This window comes from Lutra lutra, chromosome 15 (assembly GCF_902655055.1).
Source record: "Lutra lutra chromosome 15, mLutLut1.2, whole genome shotgun sequence".
NCBI classification, from domain to species: Eukaryota; Metazoa; Chordata; class Mammalia; order Carnivora; family Mustelidae; genus Lutra; species Lutra lutra.
The window spans coordinates 9,792,228-9,813,525 of record NC_062292.1 but is presented as its reverse complement, the minus strand read 5'-3'; the positions used below and the strand labels follow the sequence as shown (position 1 = coordinate 9,813,525).

At 36.3% G+C, this 21,298-nt stretch overlaps 1 protein-coding gene and 1 pseudogene across 5 annotated transcripts in view; both read right to left on the bottom strand.

Annotated features, from left to right (window-relative positions):
• CATSPERE (catsper channel auxiliary subunit epsilon) overlaps positions 1-21,298 on the bottom strand; it is a 149,790-nt gene that overhangs the window by 65,166 nt on the left and 63,326 nt on the right. For 4 of the 5 annotated variants that reach the window (XM_047705399.1, XM_047705398.1, XM_047705400.1 and 1 more), the window contains 2 exons: positions 6,836-6,942; positions 792-1,284 (listed from right to left, as the gene is read on the bottom strand). In XM_047705399.1, coding sequence (XP_047561355.1) covers positions 792-1,284; positions 6,836-6,942 — 600 coding nt within the window. The remainder of the gene's footprint in view (positions 1-791; positions 1,285-6,835; positions 6,943-21,298) is intronic. The other variant, XM_047705402.1, reaches the window with a different exon arrangement.
• LOC125086496 (uncharacterized) lies at positions 8,878-9,000 on the bottom strand (annotated as a pseudogene).

The following is a 21,298-nucleotide window of genomic DNA, read 5'->3' as shown; positions in this document are numbered from 1 at the left end:
TTTTAAACTACACAGGTCCTGGGAATCTGGGCCCCAGAGTCCATGTGGGTTGATTTCTCATCACAAATTCTAAAGACAGACTTTCTCTCTTTCTAAGAGTTAATGCTGGGATAGATTTAATTATGTTGGGAAAGTTTTTGAAGGTTCTTGTTTTATGAAAAAATGATTATCAGATGCCCTACCTTGCTCAAGCCTGAGGGCTTGTGTCTAAGTAACAGAGGTCTAAATATTTAAGATCAGCACATGAGCTTACAGCAGCTGAGATTTGGGAATTGGCTTATGCCTCTCGGTTAGTGATCTCAGACTACCCCATTCCTCTCAGGATTTCTCCTATTTCCATACAGGTATAGCTATTTGCTTTTAAAAAAGTTTAAAATTTTTACACAACATTTTAAGTGTTTTGTAGTGGAATAAACTTTAGGATATCTTATTCCCTATATTGTAAAAAAGAGGAGTTAATTCATTTTTTGAGAGTACATAGACTTTTTGGGGAAAATAATTTTTTGGACCTTTTGCCCATGTCAAGGTTAAACAAAACTCTCATAATATGGCTAAATGACTGCATAATAATATATAAGATTTATTTTATTTCTTTTGTTGGAAGTGTATCTCTATAAAGAGGCCTCTAAAAAGTTAGGTAAGGAAGATGGACTTATTTACAACCATAAATAAAATAACCCTGCAAGAAAGCTGTATAGTGTAGGCTCATATTTCACTGAATTAAATAATATAGTAAATAAATCTAAATGTGTAAGTGTAATATACATATATATATATAATCTTTTACTAACCTTTAATAAATAGTTGATCCAACACCATTTTCTTGTTGTAATACCAATAATTCCACTATCAGGAAGATTTTCACTTACTCCCAGCCTTTTGAACTCAGTAAAACTTTTTACATAAAGAACGCCATTTATTAGAAAAAATATTCCATCCCGTGATAGGCTCACATCAGATACATTGTGCCTTTCATCGTCAGTCAAAATGTTTGGAGGCACTCTGACTCTGGTCCAGCTGTGGAATGAATCATTTGTTTGAAAGGTCTCCATATCAGCAACCACAACAACAAATGAAGGAACACAAGCAGTCCAGGCTGCCATTAACTGACTACCACGTGGTGAAGAGATTGGTAAAAATCCAGGAATCTCAGGTACTGTCATCAAAGGAAAGGCCAGCACAAAAAGAAAACCTGCAGTAAAGCAATCTTGAAAAGCCACTTGATTTCCTTTAATCTCCTTTAGCATATCATCTAATGTCATTGGTACCAAAATACGCCAGGTCCTAAGAAGAAAAAAATAGAAAATAGAAAAATAAAATGACCTCTCTCTCTTCTCTCATCCAACTTGTACTTTGTTTCCATTTATCATTTAAAATTTTTTTTTAAACTTTTATCAACATATATCTGGGTTAAACAAATCAAATAGCACTAAAATGCTATCTTTGCCCCATTTCTTCTCATTTATCACTCTTGTTCCCAAAGGAAAACAGTCTTGACTCTTACAGCTCTTTCATCTGCAATGTGTCTTCAAATTCTCAAATATTCTTATGCTTCTCTCAGTATATTATTTTACACATTATATATTGGCTTCTTACATGCCAGATGAAGATATATTTCTCATAAAATGTAACTACTTACACGACTTCTCCCAGTATCACAGTGTTTAGATTAATCTGAATTACATTACATTGTTTTACTATGTAAATATTGTTTACTACTATGTCAGTTATTTTACTATAATCACATTTCATTTGTACATATATATTCATGAGGTAATAATTCTCCCAGAGGTAGTAATTATTTCCTTTTGAAAATTTGTTGTTTCCTAAGTGTTCCAATAGGTAATGTGGTGTTCCACAATATTTTCCATGTGGTAAATGTGGAGATAATCTAGTACTTGCTTCACTTCATTACTCTTTGGGCTGAAGCCACCATTTACTGGATCCTGCGCTTTGTTCTTTCTTGTTTTGCTAAAGCATTTTCTTCAGTACCTCTCTGTGAAAGTATATATGAACATAAAATTTTGAGACTCTGAATATCTGAAAATATTTTACACACCTGCTGGATAAATTGGCTAGGCAGAGACTTCAGAAATCTGAGGGCATTTTCTCCAGTCTTTTTGTATTAAAGTTTCCTAATGAAAAGTCAGATGATACATTGATTCTTGTTATTATTTAATGGGTTGCCTTTCTATAAGTTTTTAGGATCTTCCCTTTTTCTCTTGGTATTCTAAAATTTGACAGAGCTGGGTCTATCTACTGAGTGGATATACAGAGGAATTTGTGAAAATAAGAATTCTCCTATGTATCTCAGAAGTTATGAAAAACTCCAAGGAGAGTTTCTTATCAGGGCCATCCAGGAGACATGAGGCTCTAGATGTTCAGTCAATGTCTCTTGAGTTTCCTCTTTCCTCACTGTGCACATACTTGGGTGATGGCATTCTGCCCACTCCGGATGCGGTCCTGGCAGGTTGGGGGCCCCGTGTTAGGCCGCTGTAGGGTTTTTACCAAACCTCTGTGCCCTGAACCATGCCACCATGAAATGTGATGCAATTACTGCTTTTTGCAAGCCACACTATTGGCTCTAAAACGTCGGTTTCAAGTACAGTTTCTGCGACCATCGGTACCATTTTTTACATTGTCCGTATGTGTGGTCACATTATAATGAGGCATTGGTGACTCTTCTGTTTGGATGGAGAACTGTTTATCTACAAGGCCTAGAGAGAAGCCAACACTCAAGGCCCGGTCAGAACATACTGAGCATTTCAATTTTCCATGTCTATCATTTTGATTTTGAGTGTTTGATTTTTTTCATTGTGATTATACACTTTGCAAAATCTTTTCTTACTTCTTTCCCATTTTATAACATGTTAGTTTTCTTTAATGTATACAATATCTTCTCCTATTTCCTGTGAAGATGTTATTTATGCTTTTTTGGATCGTTTCTTTTGCTTCCTGCTATCTTTTGTTTCCTCTGAGTTCCATTGTTCTCTTTATTGATTTAGGTGTCCGATGTTCATGTTAGAAGCTTTCTGCAATTCTCTGGTAGTCTTTGGTTCTCCTTTAATATATAGGAGAGAAGTTGTAACAAGTGCTGGGTCAGTTCTTAGGAATACTTCTCACTCCTCTAGTGCTCCATTGTGCTTCTCCCCTTCTGACTCCAAATTTAAGTTATTTTAAGTAGGTCTGATCATGTTAATTCAAAGAAGAATCCTATTCTATCTTGCTAGGAGGATATATGCTAGGTTTCCATATTCAGGGAGCAGAGCTGGAGGAAAGGACTGAAGGCACACTGGAGGGTTCCCATCCCTTTAGAATTCCCTCTGCAAGCTCTTAATTAACACAATTTCATGCTCTGCTATGTCAGACACCACTTCTCTCTCTGCTTTCTACTTTCTGTTCTTGCTTCCCTTCCCATCGTTTCTCCTTGTAGAATTGCAACTATCTTAGTGAGATAAAGGGAGAGAATAGAAATTAAATAATGCACTTAATCTGTCATGTTTTAATTTATCTCCTTTAAACTGAATTTCATTTAGTCATGTTCTGCTTAGAAACATCAGTGGCCCTTTAATTATATCCAGGAAAAAAAATTCAAGCTATTCCAAATGATTTTCAGGGAATTTCCATATTTTTTTCCTATTTAATTTCACTTGCCATATTGTATTTCAGGTGTGTTCTTCCTGTTTGCTTACCAGAACTGTTTGTGTTCTTCCTCTCTCTTGGAGTGCCTGTTCTCTCTCCCCTGTCTTTATGTTCCATTGTCTTTGTTTGTTCCATTGTCTTTTAAGTTCTGCCCAGAACCATCTCTCCTATTTTGCTTTCTTGTTTTACCACAAAATGTATCTTTTATAAGGATAAACTTTTCTAAACCCAGATTAGTCAATCATGTGGATGGTATTCTATGGCATCCAAGGCAATATTTAAAGAAAACGAACCCCTGATATTCTCTATATATGCATGTTTTCTTTGTGTTTCTTTTAAAATACCGCTTATTCAATAATTTTATTATTAATGTATCATATATACAAAAGGTTAAAGAATAATACAAAGATGAACATCTGTGTACTAATCACCTAGATCAAGAGTCAGAATGTTACCAATATCTTAGAAATGTCCTATGCCTCTCTTTTCCCCATCCCCACTTGCTTACACATGATCACTGGCCTGATTTTGTGTTTGCATTTGTGTTTACATTCCTGTGCTTTTTAAAAACTAGTTTTGCCACAAATCTCTTTTTAAACAATATGGAACTACAAGGAGAAATAGAAAAATCCACTAGTATAGTTAGAGATGCAAAACTCCTCTTTCAGTAATTGACAGATCCAGCAGGCAGAAAATCAGTAAGGACATAGTTGAACTGAACAGCACCATCAATGAAGTGTATCCAATTGACATTTAAAGAATATCTCATCCAACAACTGCAGAATACACATTCTTCTCAAGTTCCTATGGAATATTGACCAAGACACACTGTATCCCAGGTCAGAAAACACATCTTAAGAAATTTTAAAAAGTAGAGAGTATACAAAGTATACTCTCAAAATACAATGTAATTAACAGAAATCAGTAACAGGAAGATAGCTGGAAAAATCCCCAAAGATTTGGAGCTTTCAAGGAAGAAATCTCAACTGAAATTTGAAAATATTTTGAACAAAAGGAAAATGAAAAATGTTTTGAACAAATGAAAAAATACAGCTTACTAAAATTTGAGGGCTGCATTGAAAGTAAGGCTTGGAGGGAAATGTATGGCATTAAATGCATATATCAGAAAAGAAGAAAGATCTAAAATCAATGCTCTAATCTTTCACCTTAGAAAACTGGAGAGCAAAAGCAATACAAACCTAAAGGAAATGGAAGGAAAAAATGGCAGCTGAAATGAGTAAACTGAAAACAGAAGAACAATAGAGAAAGAGGCCCTAATACCCAAACCAGATAAAGACATTACGGGTAAAGTTGCAGACCTTTTAAACTCATCAATGTGTAAAAAGAGTTATATACCACAGGCAAATGATATATACATGAAGTAAAAATGGATAGGATGAAGGGGGAAATAGACAATTCAACAATAATAGTTGGAGACTTTGATATACCACTTTCCATAATGGGGTAGAACAACTAGCAAAAGATCGACAAAGAAACAGAACACTTTAACAACACTCTCTACCAACTAGACCTAACAGACATCTACAGGACACCCCACCCAACAGCAGCAGACTAAACATTCTTCACAAGTGGGCAGGGAAAATCCCCCAAGACAGACTGTATGTTGGGCCATAAAACAAACTTCAATGCATATAAGAGAATTGAAATAGCACAGATATTTTCTCTGACAACAAAGAAATGAAATTAGATACCATATGACTCAAAATTTCAATCCTAGGTTTACACCCAGGAGAAATAAAAACATTATGTCTACACAAAAACTTGTAAATAAATGTTTACAGCAGCACTATTCATAATAGCCTGAAAGTGGACAAAACCAAGACGAAATTTTTTAGAAGTTGGCATATCCATGTAATGGAATAGTATTTGGCAATCTTTATTCCTTTTTAGGAAGGGAATACTGATACATGCCACAACATGGACGAACCCTGAAAACATGCTAACTGAAAGAAGCCGGTCGCAAAAGACCATACATTGTATGATTCTCTTAATATGAAATATCCAGAATTGGCAAATCCATCGAGACACAAAATAGATCAGTAGTACCGAAGGCTGGGAGGAGGAGAGAATAGGGTTTCTCTCTGAGTTGATAAAGATGTTGTAGAATTAAACAAGGGTGATAGTTCCACAACTATGTCAATACACTAAATGCCATGAATTGTACACTTTAAAAGGGTGAATCATATGAAGCTCCGTATAGTCAATAATAGAGAAGAAACAGGTGGTGCCTGTAACCTTCCTACTGGCCCACTAAATCAGACAAGCCTTTAGTTGGTTTTTATAATGACAGTTTCTCCTACCTCCTTATGTCCCAAAGTTTCACAGAGTCAGCAAGAATTATGGCCCCAGATTATTAGGATTGTTTAAAACATCTTCTCTCTCTGAATGTTACCCTTCACTTTGCATCTCCCGAAATGTGTCTGCTTCCTCAGGTCTCTGTTTGAAAGCTCTTGTCTATGCTACCTCTCTGTTTGGAGTGCTCCCCCAATTGGCTAACTTTTATTTCTTTTCAATAATGTAGATGTCACCCCTTTAGGGAAGTCCAGCTTGATTCCCTTTCATCCAAGCCTTGATTAGCGCACCCTCTCTTCCATTTCGCCCGGGTTCACCTCTATTTGTTTACTGTCCACTTAAGTCCCAACTAAGGTAAGGTCACTGAGGGCAGAAATTGTGTTTTGTAGATACAAGCCCCTTGTCCTGTGCCTAGCTGTAATAGATTAAGAAAGGCTGTCTAAACACCATAATCACTTACTGAATTAACAGATTTACTTTCAGGTGGGATTTGTTGTGGTATATGTGTGTGCTGATGGTGGTAGCGATTGTGGCATCAGTCACACCACTGGGGTTCACTTTTTTGGAACCGGCAGGAAGCATTTGGAGATAGTGCCAGAATTTGGTGACATCCTGAATGAGGCCCTGGGACTGAAGTTTAGCTATTAATATCAGTTGTAAAATGATAATCCAGAAGTGTGACTGGCAGTTTCTAAGTTGGTAATTAGTTCTGATTATTTCAATTTTGGGGATGCATCATGAAAGAAGCTACTTGGAAATTACATATATTACATGAAATTCCACTAAGGTTTTGGGGTAAATTTCTTTTACTTTAAATTTGATAGTTATTTTACTAAATTGAAAAAATAAAATTTATGTATGAAATTTTAAAATTAAATACCCATTCTCCATTTTGTCATGTGGCAAATAAGTTTTTCTCTTCAGAGTTGTGTATATGCCAGGCTTCTGTCCCAAAGTGGCCAACTGCTTGGTAAGTACTATAGAATTCTGTAAAAAAAAAATCCTCTTTTCACTTTTCATAAAATTATTCTGAAATTAAGTCATGATATATTGACTTTGACATGTTAGCTAAGACATTATTTATAGTTATACATTTACCAGACTTTCAAGAGTCAGGGTTTTTTTGTTTGTTTTTTATCATATAGTTTCCTCCCCATTGAACTTTATGAAACACAAAGAAGTTGTAATACCATTTCCAACATGTTGAAAAAACTGTACGTAATCAGATTCCCGAATGAATTGAGATTATGGGGACCTTTAAATAAATGCTCTCATGTTTTAATTTCAATGAACTGTGCAATGGAGTTTCTAAAACTAACCTGTTAGAATTGTTTCTATATGAATTTGACTTCAAAACAACATTCTTTAAAAAAAGATTTTATTTATTTGAGAGAGAGAAAAAAAACACAAGCAGGGGCACGGGCAGAGGGAGAGGAAGAAGCAGACTCCTCATTGAGTGTATAGCCCTATTTGGACCCTACTCAGACCCCAGGCAGGGAATCACGTCGGGATCCACATGGGGCTCCATCCCAGGACTCTGAGATCACGACCTGAACTGAAGTTAACACTTAATCAACAGCCACCTAGTCACCCCCAACATAATCTTTCAAGGTAGGTTTCAAATGACATCTGGAGGCTTTAACAGAAATTCTCTTTGTCTAACAATAGATCTGACAAGCCTCTTCTTTTTCTAATGAGATTTAAGGAGTAGTTGAAATGACAGGAATTTTTCCCAATAGGTACTTTTGGGATGGAGGCAATGGTATCATTATAGGGAATTCCTAGAATAAAAAATCAGATAATGAGGGTCAGTCTAAATTCCACAGCTTCTGGGGCACCTGGTGGGCTCAGCTGGTGAAGCCTCTGACTCCTGGTTTTGGCTCAGGTCCTGGTCTCATGGTCCTGAGATCCAGTCCACTTCCAGTTCCATGTTCAGTGTGCAGTTTGTTAGAGATTCCCTCTCTCCTGCCTCTGTCCCTCCCCCTGCTCACACACACACTCTCTCTCAAAATAAATAAATAAAACTCTTTAATAAAAAATAAATAAAATAAAATTCCATGGCTTCCTTCTGCCCTAATCCTCCAATAATGCTCCAGTTAATTTCCTAGAAATGTCAACCATCAACAAAGGAGCCTTTGAGATCGCTATGATGAATGTCAGTTAGAGGGTATTCATTGGGACCATGGGGTTATCTAATAGGATTTAACCCAATTTTGAGAGTGACTATGGTCAGATACGGCCTCCCTGAAGAATACACATTTATTGATTTTGATAGAGAAGCATAGATTTGTCTGGTATATAATAAATAATGGATATTTTAAATTTTATTTCTAAAAATATTATTCACTATTCAAAATTTTATTTTAATTTTTTTCACTATTCAGAATTTTAAATACAACTGTCTTTCATATAACTGCAAAGGAAAGGAATAAATGTAGCATAGAATAAGACAGGAATAAAACATAATAAGTGACACATGCCAAAAATATAATAGAAAAAAGGATAGTTTAAGAAAATTTAAGATAATCATTCAAACAAGCTTAAAAACATGTTTTATGGAAAAAATGTTTTATCTATAAAACATGTTTTTAAACATGTTTAAATATATAATATGTATTATATATAATATAAAATACATATATAAATATGGCAAAAATTAGCACATAGAAATTATTAAAATAAGTAAAAATAAAAAACACTATTAGTATATTTCTTAGAATTTACCAAGTGTAGGCATCCGTTATGTATCCACAGAACTAGCAGTCTATATAAACATCATTTTTAATGATACTATGATAGTCCATTGGGTGAATTATCATCATTGATTGAACACTCCCCTACTGGACATTGAGGTAATTTTTTATTTTTTCACTATTATGAATATTACTGCCATAAATATAATCAGATGTACAGTCTTTTCCACAGTAAGGACTATTTCTTTTAATTATATTCTGGGAATATGATTACTGGGCCAAAAGCTTCAATTAGCAATAATCGCGCCTCGGATAAACCTCATTGGCTACGATACTGCCAGTGCGCAAAGATGGGCCAAAAGCTTCATATGAACACTTTAAAACTCTTGATACATACTATTGAAATGTTTCTGAAAGGACTCTGCCAGTTTATTGTTAGTAATCTACGACAGAACAAATTTCATGATGCTGATATCAAACTGTATTATTATTTTTAAAAAAGTATTTTTCTAGTTATAACATCAATATATGGTTATAGAAACTTAATATTCTTTATGTTTATCTCATATGTTTTTTCAGCAGCATTTGATACATTGGACTAATCTCCTTTGAAACACTCTCTTACTTGGCTTCCATGTTACCATTTGCTCCTTGCTCTATTAGAGATCCCCAGGCTTGATCCCAGATTCTCTTCCAGTAGCATTCTCATAGTACGTTCTCTTCCTAGGTAATCTCATTTAATCACATGGCTTCAAGTATCATTCAATTCCTATAAATGCTCAAACTGTATGACCCAGATCCAAATTTTAAATCTAGCTCATATCCATGTACCTAATAGATTTTTTAAAAAAGATTTTATTTATTTATTTGGGAGAGAGAGAGAGAGAGCATGAAGAAGAGAGGTCAGAGGGAGAAGCAGACTCCCTGCCAAGCAGGGAGCCTGATGTGGGACTCAATCCCGGGACTGCGGGATCACGACCTGAGCCGAAGGCAGTCGCTTAACCAACTGAGCCACCAGGTGCCCCCCCCCCCAACTAGATTTTTAATGATGATTTTGCTTGTCTTACAAATACTTCAAACCAATATGACCCAAACTGCACTACTGCCTCGAGGCTCTGCCTCCTAAACCTGGATTAAAGAAGAAAAAAGATCTCACCACCCAGAAGAGAGTATAGTTCACACAATACAGCTATGAGAAGATCATTCCAGACAGAATGAACAACAGTTACAAAGAGTCTGAGGGAGGAGAGGAATTATTATGATTGAGGACTTGAAAGGAAGATAATGGCTAGAATGTAGTAAGAGAGAAATAGTACAGGAAAAGGTTAGATAAAAGACAGGCAGGAACCACATCATGCTAAGTATCATCGGTCCTGGAAAATAGTTTGGATTTTATCCTTAGTACAATGGGCAAATGTTAAAAGACGTTTTAAAATAGAATGATAACTATTTTTTAAAAAATAGTTTGACTCACAAGAAGTGAGTCAGCTTTCCCCAATGACAATAGCTTATATAATCTTAGTGCATGTCAAAACCCAGGAAATTGATGATAAAACACTGTTAACTCATGTATGAGTCTTACTAAGATTTCATCATTCTTTCTACAAAGCACTTCCTTTTTTGGTATAGTTCTGTGAAATTTTATCATATGTCTAGATTTATGTAACCATCACCACAATATAGAACGTTATAGAATACAAATTATGGAACCGTTCTGGCACAAATAAGAAACTCCTTCCTGTTAACCCTTAAGAGTCACAACTGCCTGCTAACTCGAACTTCTGGTACAGTTTTGTCCCCTCTAAAATCTTCTATAAATGGAATCATACAGAATGCAACACTTAAAATTGACTTTTCAACTCAGCAACTATCCAAGTTATTGGGTGTATCAACAGTGCATTCTTTAAACTAAAAGGTAAAACTATAAAATCTCTGGAAGAAAACAGACAGAAATCTTCATGACACTGGATCTGGCATCAATTTTTTTTAAAAGATATATTTATTTATTTATTTATTTGAGAGAGAGAAAGAGAGCATAAGCAGGGGGAGCGGCAGACAGAGGGGGAAGCAGGCTTCACACTGCACAAGGAGCCTGTTGCAGGACTCGATCCCAGGACCCTGTGATCATGACCTGAGGCAAAGGCAGACTCTTAACCGACTGATACACCCAGGTGCTCTGGCACTGATTTTTTTGGGTAGGACTCCAAAGGCACAGGCAACTAAAGGAAAAATAGACAAATGAGACCTCATCAAAATTTAAAGTTTTTGTGTACCAAAAGACACTATCTAAAGAATAAAATGGCAACTCACAGAATGGAAGAAAATATTTGTAAATCACATATAATACAATGGATTAATATATAAAATATATAGGGAACTTCTAAAACTCAACAACAACAAAAGCCAATTAAAAAATAGGCAAAGGGGGCACCTGGGTGCCTCAGTGGGTTAAAGCCTCTGCCTTTGGCTCAGGTCATGATCTCAGGGTCCTGGGATTGAGCCCCACATCAGGCTCTCTGCTCACCAGGGAGCCTGCTTCCTCCTCTCTCTCTGCCGTCCTCTCTGACAACTTGTGATCTCTGTCAAATAAATAAATAAAATCTTAAAAAAAATAGGCAAAGGACCTGAATAGCATTTATCTAGAGAAGATTATACAAATAGCCAATAAGCACATAAAAAGATATTCGATGTCACTAATCATTAGGGAAATGAATATCAAAAGCATGGTGAGATACAACTTCACATCCATTAGGATGACTATTATTAAAAATAAAGGTTTTATTGATAAATTTTACCAAGAATTTAATGAAGAATTAATGCCTATCCTTCTCAAACTCTTCTGAAAATTCAAATAGAACAAAATGCTCCAAACTCATTTTACAAAGCCAGCATTACCCTGATACCAAAGCCAGAAGAGGACACTACTAGAAGACAAATTATGGTCCAGTATTTCTGATGAATATAGGTGCAAAAATTCTCAACTGCATACTAGCCAACCAAAGATTATACATGATGATCAAGTGGGATTTTTCCAAAGAAGACATAAAAATGGCCAATGGGTACTTGAAAAGATGCTAAACATCACCAGTTATTAGGGAAATGCAAATCAAACCCAAAATGAGATGGGTTTGGCGATTAGGATAGCCTTAATCAAAGACAAGAGATAACAAATGCTGACCAGGATACGGAAGAAAGGGAACCCCCATGTACATTGTGTAAATGGTACAGCTACTATGGAAAACAGTATGGAGGGTTATAAAAACAAACAAACAAACAAAAATAGGATGACCATATGATTTAGCAATTTCACCTCTGAGAATATATTCAAAGGAAATGAAAACACTAACCCAAAGACATCTGCACCTCCGTATTCATAGCAGCATTATTTATAATAGCCAACATATGGAAACAACCTGTGTCCAGTGACAGAACAACAGGCAAAGAAGTTGTGATATACTATATATACAGAGTGGAACATTATTCAGCCATAAAATAAACCCCAAGGAAATCCTGCCATTTGTGACAACATGAGGGCAATTATGTTAAGTGAAAGAAGTCAGAGAAAGACAAATACTGGATGATCTCACTTATATGGGGACCTTTAAAAAAAACACAAATTTATGGAAAAAGAGATCAGATTTATGATTACCAGAGGTAGGCAGCTGGGGAAGGAGAATTGAAAGAAGGTGGGGAAAGACACAAACTTTATTTATAAGATACATAAGTACTAGGGATGTGATATACAGCATGGTGACTACCATTAATGCTGTTGTATGGTATATAGGAAAGTTGTTAAGAGATCAATTCTTAAGAATTCTCATCACAAGAAGAAACCCACCCTCCCTCCTTCCTTCCTTCCTTCCTCTGCTTTTTCTTCTTTTTTTTTTTTTGTATCTATATGAGATAATGGATGTTAACTCAACGTATTATGGAAATGACTTCACCATATATATATATATATATATATATATATATATATATATATATAAAAGTCAAGCCTTAAACTAACACAGTATGTCAATTTTATCTCAGTAAAACTGGAAAAAATTAAAAAGCAAAATTAACAAAAGAGGAGTAACATCAATAAGACGGCAGAGAAGGAGGTTCTCTCACAATAACAATTTAACAGCTCTCCATGGGCAAAAATAGCTTTGGGAGAGCTCCAGAGTGTTAAAACTTCAGCAACCCAGTGAAGCAAAAAACTGAAGATGCTCCACAGAAAAGTACAGGAGGCACTTAATCTCCATTACTCTAACCATCAGTCCAGCACAGTTCAATGCCAAGAGGAATTCTGCTGGCTACCACTTCCCATGAGGGAGAAGGAGAGCAGGGAGGCCCCAGCAGTCCTCACCACCACCATGGACCTCCACAGCCTTCTCTACTGAGGACCCCTGCAGTCTTCACCAATGTGGACCCCAGCATATGAAGGTATAAATCTCACTGGTATAGAAAACTATTTAGACGAATTCAGAACAAGGTAAAATTGTAATGGTGATGCATAAATTATTTTTAAAGCTAATCTAAAAGATAAAAAAGAAAAATCGTTAATGGATATGCAATGCAAAAAGAAGTAAAGAAGTCTCTGACAATAGGAACACAAATGGGGCATAGTAAAAATGTAGTTTTTATATGTAATTGAAGTTCTATCAATTTAAAATAGACTCTTTAACTACAAGATAATTTATGCAAGCCTCAAGGTAATCACAAAGAAAAAACCTATAGTAGAGATACAAAAGATAAAAAGAATCCTGGCAAAGCACTACGACCGCCCCCCCCCCCATCAAATAGCAAAGGAAGACATCAATAGGGAAAGAGAGGAATAAAGCAGCTGCAAATTAGACAGAAAACAATTAACAAATGGTAATATTAAGTCCTCACCTATCAACAATTTATTAAATGTAAACAGATTAAATTCCCCAATCAAAAGGCATAGAGTGTCTAAACGGATAAAAACAACAAACCAAGATCCAGGAGTATGTGGTCCACAAGGGATTCACTTTAGATTTAAAGACACACAAAGGCTGAAAGTGAAGTGATGGAGAGGGGCTGGACGGGCAGGCTGGGAACAATGGCTCTAACACTGCCAGTCAGCACCTTCTCCTCCTCAGCCAGGTGCCAGCAGTGATCAAATGAGCAGCCGTGGCCCCTAATGAAACTGCTCCTGGGCTGGATGTGCCTGAGCCTTGCAACCACATGGCTAGCGCAGAGGATGTAGACTCTGTGGAACACAACCACCCACTCCCTGTAAGTGAATGTGACAAGGGTACCATGGTGGCAGCAGGTGGCAGGAAAAGGGAACTACCAGTAGGATGTGTACAATGGAGAGGAGTTATGCTAATCATTCCAGGCTGTCTTTTTTCAGAGTTACCTTGATCAAGGAACCCAGATTTTAAACAACAAAGTTGAGAAATCGGGCTGGTTGTTTATTCAATTATATCACTCTTTTGTGTCATCTGTTTTTAACCTGTTTATGTCTAGAACATCTATCAGTGGGTTGCTAGGAAGAGGCTCAATGTTTGTGTTTTCACCAGATGAGTTTTTTTTTTTAATTTTAATTTTTTTATTTTTTATTTATTTCTTTTCAGTGTAACAGAATTCATTGTTTATGCACCACACCCAGTGCTCCACGCAATACGTGCCCTTCATAACACCAGATGAGTTTAAGAGAGTGCTAAACTCTAATCCAGACTAGAAAATCCATAGACTTCTTGATTTCAGTGCTGGATATGGAAAAGTCACAAAAATCATGAGCCCTCATTTTGAAGAAATGTATGCCACTGAGCTATCTGAAAGTATGATATGGCAGCTTCAGAAGAAGAACTACAGAGTACTTGGAATAAATGAATGGCAGAATGAATGCTTCCAGTATGGAGGCATCAGTTGCTTGAATCTGCTGGACCGATATGATCAGCCTGCGACTTATTAAAAGATATCAGAAGTGTCCAGGAGCCATCTAGAGGCAGGGTCATCCTTGCCCTGCTTTTACCCTTCCATCATTATGTGGAAAACAGGTGGCAAGTGGGAGAAACCATCAGAAATTTTAGGAATCCAGGGACAGAGTTGGGAAGAACAAGTGAGTAGTCTGCCTTAAGTGTTCAGAAAAGCTGGTTTTGTTATGGAAGCTTTCACCAGACTTCCATACCTGTGTCTAGGTAACATGTATAATGACTACTACATTCTGGATGGTGCTCTTTTTTATTTTCAAACCAGTACAAACACGTGGAGGTCCAAGTCTTCAGGGCCTAAACCTACAGGGAAACTAAACAACATACTCTTGAACAACCACTGGATCAAGGAAGAAATCAAAAGGGAAGTTTACAAAGATCTCAAGAAAAAGGAAAACAAAAACAAAAACACAACTTATGGTATGTTTCAAAAGCAGTACTTATGAGGGTAGCAATAAATGCCTATATTAAAAAAGAGAAACAATCTCAAATAAACAATCTAACTTTATACCTCAATGAACTAGAAAAAGAACAAACTAAGCACAAAGTGAGAAGAAGGAAAGAAATAATAAAGATCAGAGCAGAAATAAGCAAAGAACACAAAAGCAATAGGAAAAAAAAATCAATGAAACTAAGAATTAGTCTTTTGAAATATAAACAAGATGGACAAATCCTAAACTAGACTAAGAAAAAAAAAGACTCAAATAAATAAAACCAGAGGGGCACCTGAATGGCTCAGTGGGTTAAGCCTCTGCCTCGGCTCAGGTCATGGTCTCAGGGTCCTGGGACAGAGTCCCCCATCGGGCTCTCTGCTCAGCAGGGAGCCTGTTTCCCCCCCCACCCCCGTCTCTCTGCCTGTTTCTCTGCTTACTTGTGATCACTCTCTCTGTCAGAAAAATAAATAAAATCTTTTTAAAAAATAAATAAATAAAACCAGAAATGAAAGAGGAGACATTACAATAGGTGCTTCAAAAATAAAAAAAAATCATAAAAGACTATTATAAACAACTATGTGCTAACAAATTAGATAAACCAGAAAGGATAGATAAATTCCTAGAAACATAAAGCTAGTAACATTGAATCAAGAAGAGAAAGCCTGAACAGACCAATAACAAATAAAGAGATTGAAGCAATAATCAAATATCTCCCAAGAAAGAAAACCCAGGAACAGATAGGAGGATTCACGGGTGAATTCTATCAAACATTCAAAGAAAAATTAATACGAATCCTTCTTCAATTCTTCCAAAATCTAAAAGAGAGAACACTTCCAAACTCGTTTTATGAGGCCAGCCTGACTGGTACCAAAACCAGACAAAGACACCAGAAGAAAAGAAAACTACAGGCCAATATCTCTCATAAACATAGATGCAAAACTCCTTAATAAAACACTAGCAAACTGGGGCACCTGGGTGGCTCAGTGGATTAAGCTGCTGCCTTCGGCTCAGGTCATGATCTCAGGGTCCTGGGATCGAGCCCTGCATCGGGCTCTGTGCTCAACAGGGAGCCTGCTTCCCCCTCTCTCTCTGCTTGACTCTCTGCCTACTGTGATCTCTCTCTCTGTCAAATAAATAAATAAAATCTTAAAAAACAAAAACACTAGCAAACCAAATTTGACAGAATATTAAAAAGATTAGACACCATGACCACGTAGGATTCATCCAAGATTCATGCAAGAAGTTGCAACATATGCAACATATGCAAATAAATCAATGTGATAAACAACATTAATAGGATGAAAGATTAAAAATACATTATCATGTCAATAGATACATAAGAAACATTTAAAAAAATCAACATTCATTCATGATAAAAAGTCTCAACAAAATAGGTACAGTAGGAAATTACCTCAACACAATAAAGGACTGTGTATATAGAGTCTCCACAGCTAGCATGAAAACCAAAGGGGAAAAACTGAAAGCTTTTCCTCCAAGATCCAGTATAAGGTCAGGATGCCCAATCTTACCACTTTTACTCAACATTGTACTAAAAGTCCTAGCCATAACAGACAAGAGAAAGAAGTAAAAGTCATCCAAAGCAGAAACGAAGAAGTAAAATTATCTGTGTTTGCAGATGACATGATCATATATGTAGAACACCCTAAAGAATTAACAACAAAGGCCCTGTTAGAACTAGCGAAGTAATTTTAGTGAAGTTGCAGAATTTAAAAAAAAATCAACATTCAATAATCAGTCATATTTCTAGTCACAATAAACCATGTGAAAAGAAAATAAAGAATATAATCTCATTTACAATAGCAACAACAAAAAAATAAAAGACTTAGGAATCAACCAAAGATGTGAAAGGTTTCTATATTAAAAATTATAAAGGCACTGGTGAGGAAAATTAAAGAAAACATGGATAAATGTAAAGATATTTCATATTCATGGATTGAAAGAATTAATATTGCCAAAATGTCTTTACTAATCCAAGTGCTTTATAGGTGGAATTCATTCTCTATCAAAATCCCAATGCCATTTGACATAATCAAAAAAAAAAATCCAAAAATTTGTATAGAACCACAAAAGACCCCAAATAGCAAATGCTATTTGGGTGGCTCTGTCCGTTAGGCATCTAACTCTTGGTTTCGGCTCAGGTCATGATCTCAAGAGTCCTGAGATCAAGCCCCACATTGGGCTCCTCACTCAGTGGTAAGTCTGCTTCCCCTCTCCATCCCTTTGCCCCTCCCACTGCTCAGGCACTCTCTTACTCTCTAAAATAAATAAATAAATCTTAAAAAAAAAAAGAACAAAGCTGGAAGCATGGTATCTCCTGATTTCAATATTTATTACAGAGCTATAGTAATCAGAACAGTATAGTAATGCCATAAAAACAGATCTATAGACCAGGAGAATGAAATAAAGAGCCCAGAGATAAATCCATGCCTTTAAGGTCAAATGATTTTTGACAAGAGTGCCAAGAATGTACATACTGAAAGGGTAATTTGTTCAACAAATGTGTTGGAAAACCTGGATGTCCTCATGCAGATGAATAAATTGAATGTTTATCTTGCATCATATTTTAAAAATCCACTCAAAATGAACTAAAGACTTAGACGTAAAACCATAAAACTACTAGAAGAAAACATATGGGAAATGCTTCTTGACATTCGTCTGGGCAATGGCTTTTTTGGATATGACATAAAAAACTCAGGCAACAAAATAAAAGTAGACAAATCAGGTTGCATGAAACTAAAAAGCTTCCGCACATCAAGGGAAACAACAGAGTGAAAAGGCAACCTACTAAATGAGAGAATATATTTGTAAGCCAGATAGCTGATACGAGTTTAATACCCATAATGTATAAGGAGCTCAAACAGTTCAAAAGCAAGAAAATATTAACCCTAATAAAAAAATGGGCAAAGAATCTGAATAAACATTTCTCAAAGGAGACATATAAATGGCCCTAACAGGTATATGATAGGCATTAAACATCACTAATCATCACGGAGATACAAATCAATCACAAAATCACAGTACCACCACCTCTCACCTGCTAAAATGGCTATCATCAAAAAGATAAAAAGATAAGAAGGGTTGGCAGGATGTGGAGAAAAGGAAATCCTTGTGCACTATTGGTGGGACTATAAACGGGTATAGCCATTACGCAAACCAGTATGTATGTTCCTCAAAAAATTAAAAATAGAATTACCATATGATCTGGTAATCCCACTTCTGGGCATGTATCCAGTAGAAATGTAAACAGAATATCAAAGAGATATCTGCCTTCTTATGTTACTGCACCATTATTACTTTTTTAAAGATTTTTATGTATTTTCTATTTGAGAGAAAGCGAGCAAGAGAACACAAGCAGGAGGAGGGGCGGCGGGAGAGGGAGAATCAGACTCCCCACTGAGCAAGCAGCCCCATGCGGGACTTGATCCTAAGACCCTGGGATCATGACCCGAGGGGAAGGCCGATGCATAACGACTGAGCCACGCAGGTACCCACGCTGCACCATTATTCACAATAGCCAAGATATGGAAGCAACCCAAGTGCCCACTCATAGATTCATCAGTCGATGGACACTTGGGTCGCTTCTGTACTTTGGCTATTGTAAATAATGCTGCAGTAAAAATAGGAGTGCATGTATCTCTTTGAATTATTGTTTTTGTATTCTTTGAGTAGTGTGATTGCTGGATCCTAGGGTAGTTCCGTTTTTAATTTTTTGAGGACGCTGCCTACTGTCTCCCACAGTGGCTGCACCAGTTTGCATTCTCACCAATAGTGCATGAGGGTTTCTTTTTCTCCACATAATCACGAACACTTGTTTCTTGGGTTGTTGATTTTAGCCATTCCAGCATGTATAAGGTGATTCTCATTGTGGTTTTGATTTGCGTTTCCCTGATGATGAGTGATATTGAGCATTTTTTCATGTGTCTGAGGGCCATCTGTATGTTTTCTTTGGAGAAATGTCTGTTTATATCTTCTGCCCATTTTTTTTTTAATTGGATTACTTGGGGTTTTTTGGTATTGAGTTTTGAAAGTTCTTTATACATTTTGGATACTAACCCCTTATCAGATATGTTATTTGCAAATATCTTCTCCCATTCAATAGACTGTCTTTTAGTTTTGTTGTTTCCTTTGTTATGCATACAACGGAATAATATTTAGCCTTAAAAAGAAGGGAAATTCTAGGGCGCCTGGGTGGCTCAGTGGGTTAAAGCCTCTGCCTTCAGCTCAGGTCACGATCCCAGAGTCCTGGGTTCGGGCCTTGCATCGGGCTCTCTGCTGGGTGGGGAGCCTGCTTCCCCCTCTCTTTCTCTGCCTGCCTCTCTGCCTACTTGTGATCTCTGTCTGTCAAATAAATAAATAAAATCTTAAAAAAAAAAAGAATGGAAATTCTAACACATGCTACAACATGGATGAATCTTGACTATTTTATACTAAGTGAAGTCAGTCGGTCACAAAAAGACAAACACTGTATGATTCCACTTATATTAAGGTACTTAGAATTGTCAAATCCTTAGAGACAGAAGCACAACCCTAGGAATGTACTTAATGCCACTGAACTGTACACTTAATATAGTTATTAAAATGATAAAAGTTTATGTTTATTTTACACAATCTTTTAAAAAAGTACCTTCTTTTAAATATCTATGGGATCCTGGGTGAGCCTGTTAGACAGTTCTCCAGTATGACACTGAAAGAACATGCCTTATTTCTATGTTTTGGGTATTTTTTCTCCATACATAAACGTTTCTAAGAGATTTCACCTCTGAAGCTAAAAGACACTAAGAAAATATTTAAGATTGCAATTAATATAAATTGTACATACATGTATATTAAAGCATTTAAATACATATTTAATTAGATTTATTTAATTTTATGTTTATTTATAAATATAAATTTCTATTAATTTATTTAATTTTACATAATTACATATTTAATACTTAATTACATAAAATTAAATGCTATCTAATAGTAAGATATATACTTATTTTTAATTAGCAAATCTTATTAGCTATCTCTTAAAATTCAGAAGACACCACTGAATTCTGAACAACAAAATACTTTCATTAAAAAAGTTTAAAACCTGTGTTTACTATTAGAGTGATTTTTCCACAAGAAATCAATAGGAAGAAAATGAATCTGTAAACAAATATTTACAGCACTAAGTCATTATTAGAAAAAGAAATCCTGAGACAATGATTAATACTGGAAATTCTTAAAAACCCAAAGAGATTAAACACAAATGTACATGATATCTTCTTGCTATTAAAATAACTTACATCTTTTAAGGTTTGGCTACAGTTTAGAAATGTTTCTTTTACTTCCCTGTTTGTTCTAATCACATGACATTTGTGTCATATGATATCTATCTTTTTTCAATTGAGACTATCCTTTTTCTTGGTCTGATGAGTAATTTTTGGATTGTATCCCCTGACTATTTTAAGTATTATATAATAAGATTCTAATTCCTATTTAAATCTTTCACGTTATCCAGTAGTTAATCTGTTTAGGATCAGAATGCAGGTCCTAGATCCCTTTTGTGGATTGTGGTTCAAATGTCAATTTAATTTATAGAGCTACTGCAGGGCTATTTTGTCCCACTTTTGTGTTAACAGGAATAAAGGACTCCCCCCAATAGTCCCACAGCACCAACTGGGGAGGGGAAGTTGTGTTTCCTTGTTATTACAGGGCAGAGGTTGATCAGAGTCCTGCCTACAGGCACCATGGGGAAGGGGTACGGCCTCACTGCTTCATCGCTTCCTTATTACAGGGTGGGGTTGACTGGGAATTCCATCCACAGGCTCTGCAGAGGAGGGGTCCCACATTGTTATAGGAAGGCAGAGGTTGAAGTCAGAGTTCCACCTACAGGTGCTGCAGGATGAGGCCCTGCCTCCTGTGTGTGTGTGTGTGTGTTTTATGCATGAAAAGAAGTGGTAATTAGCTGGGCCTCTTTGGTACTGCAGGGTGGGGATGAACATTATGAATGAAGGGCGCTTCCTCCTTATTGCAGAGGGGTGAGAGTCAGACTTCCACCTTTAGGCTCCACAGGGGAGGGAAGGTTCCTCATTACTGCAGGATGTGGGAGGAAAACAGGGTTCCGGCCAACGGCTCCACTGCTGCAGCGCCTATTATAATGGGGAATGGGAGCAGCTCTTTTTGTGTGTGGTAGGTGGTGCAAGAATGCACAGGTGTGTTAAAAACTTCTGTCCTTCTGGGCTACCAATAGGTCTTTCTGGTCTTCTGGATAAAGAACTCA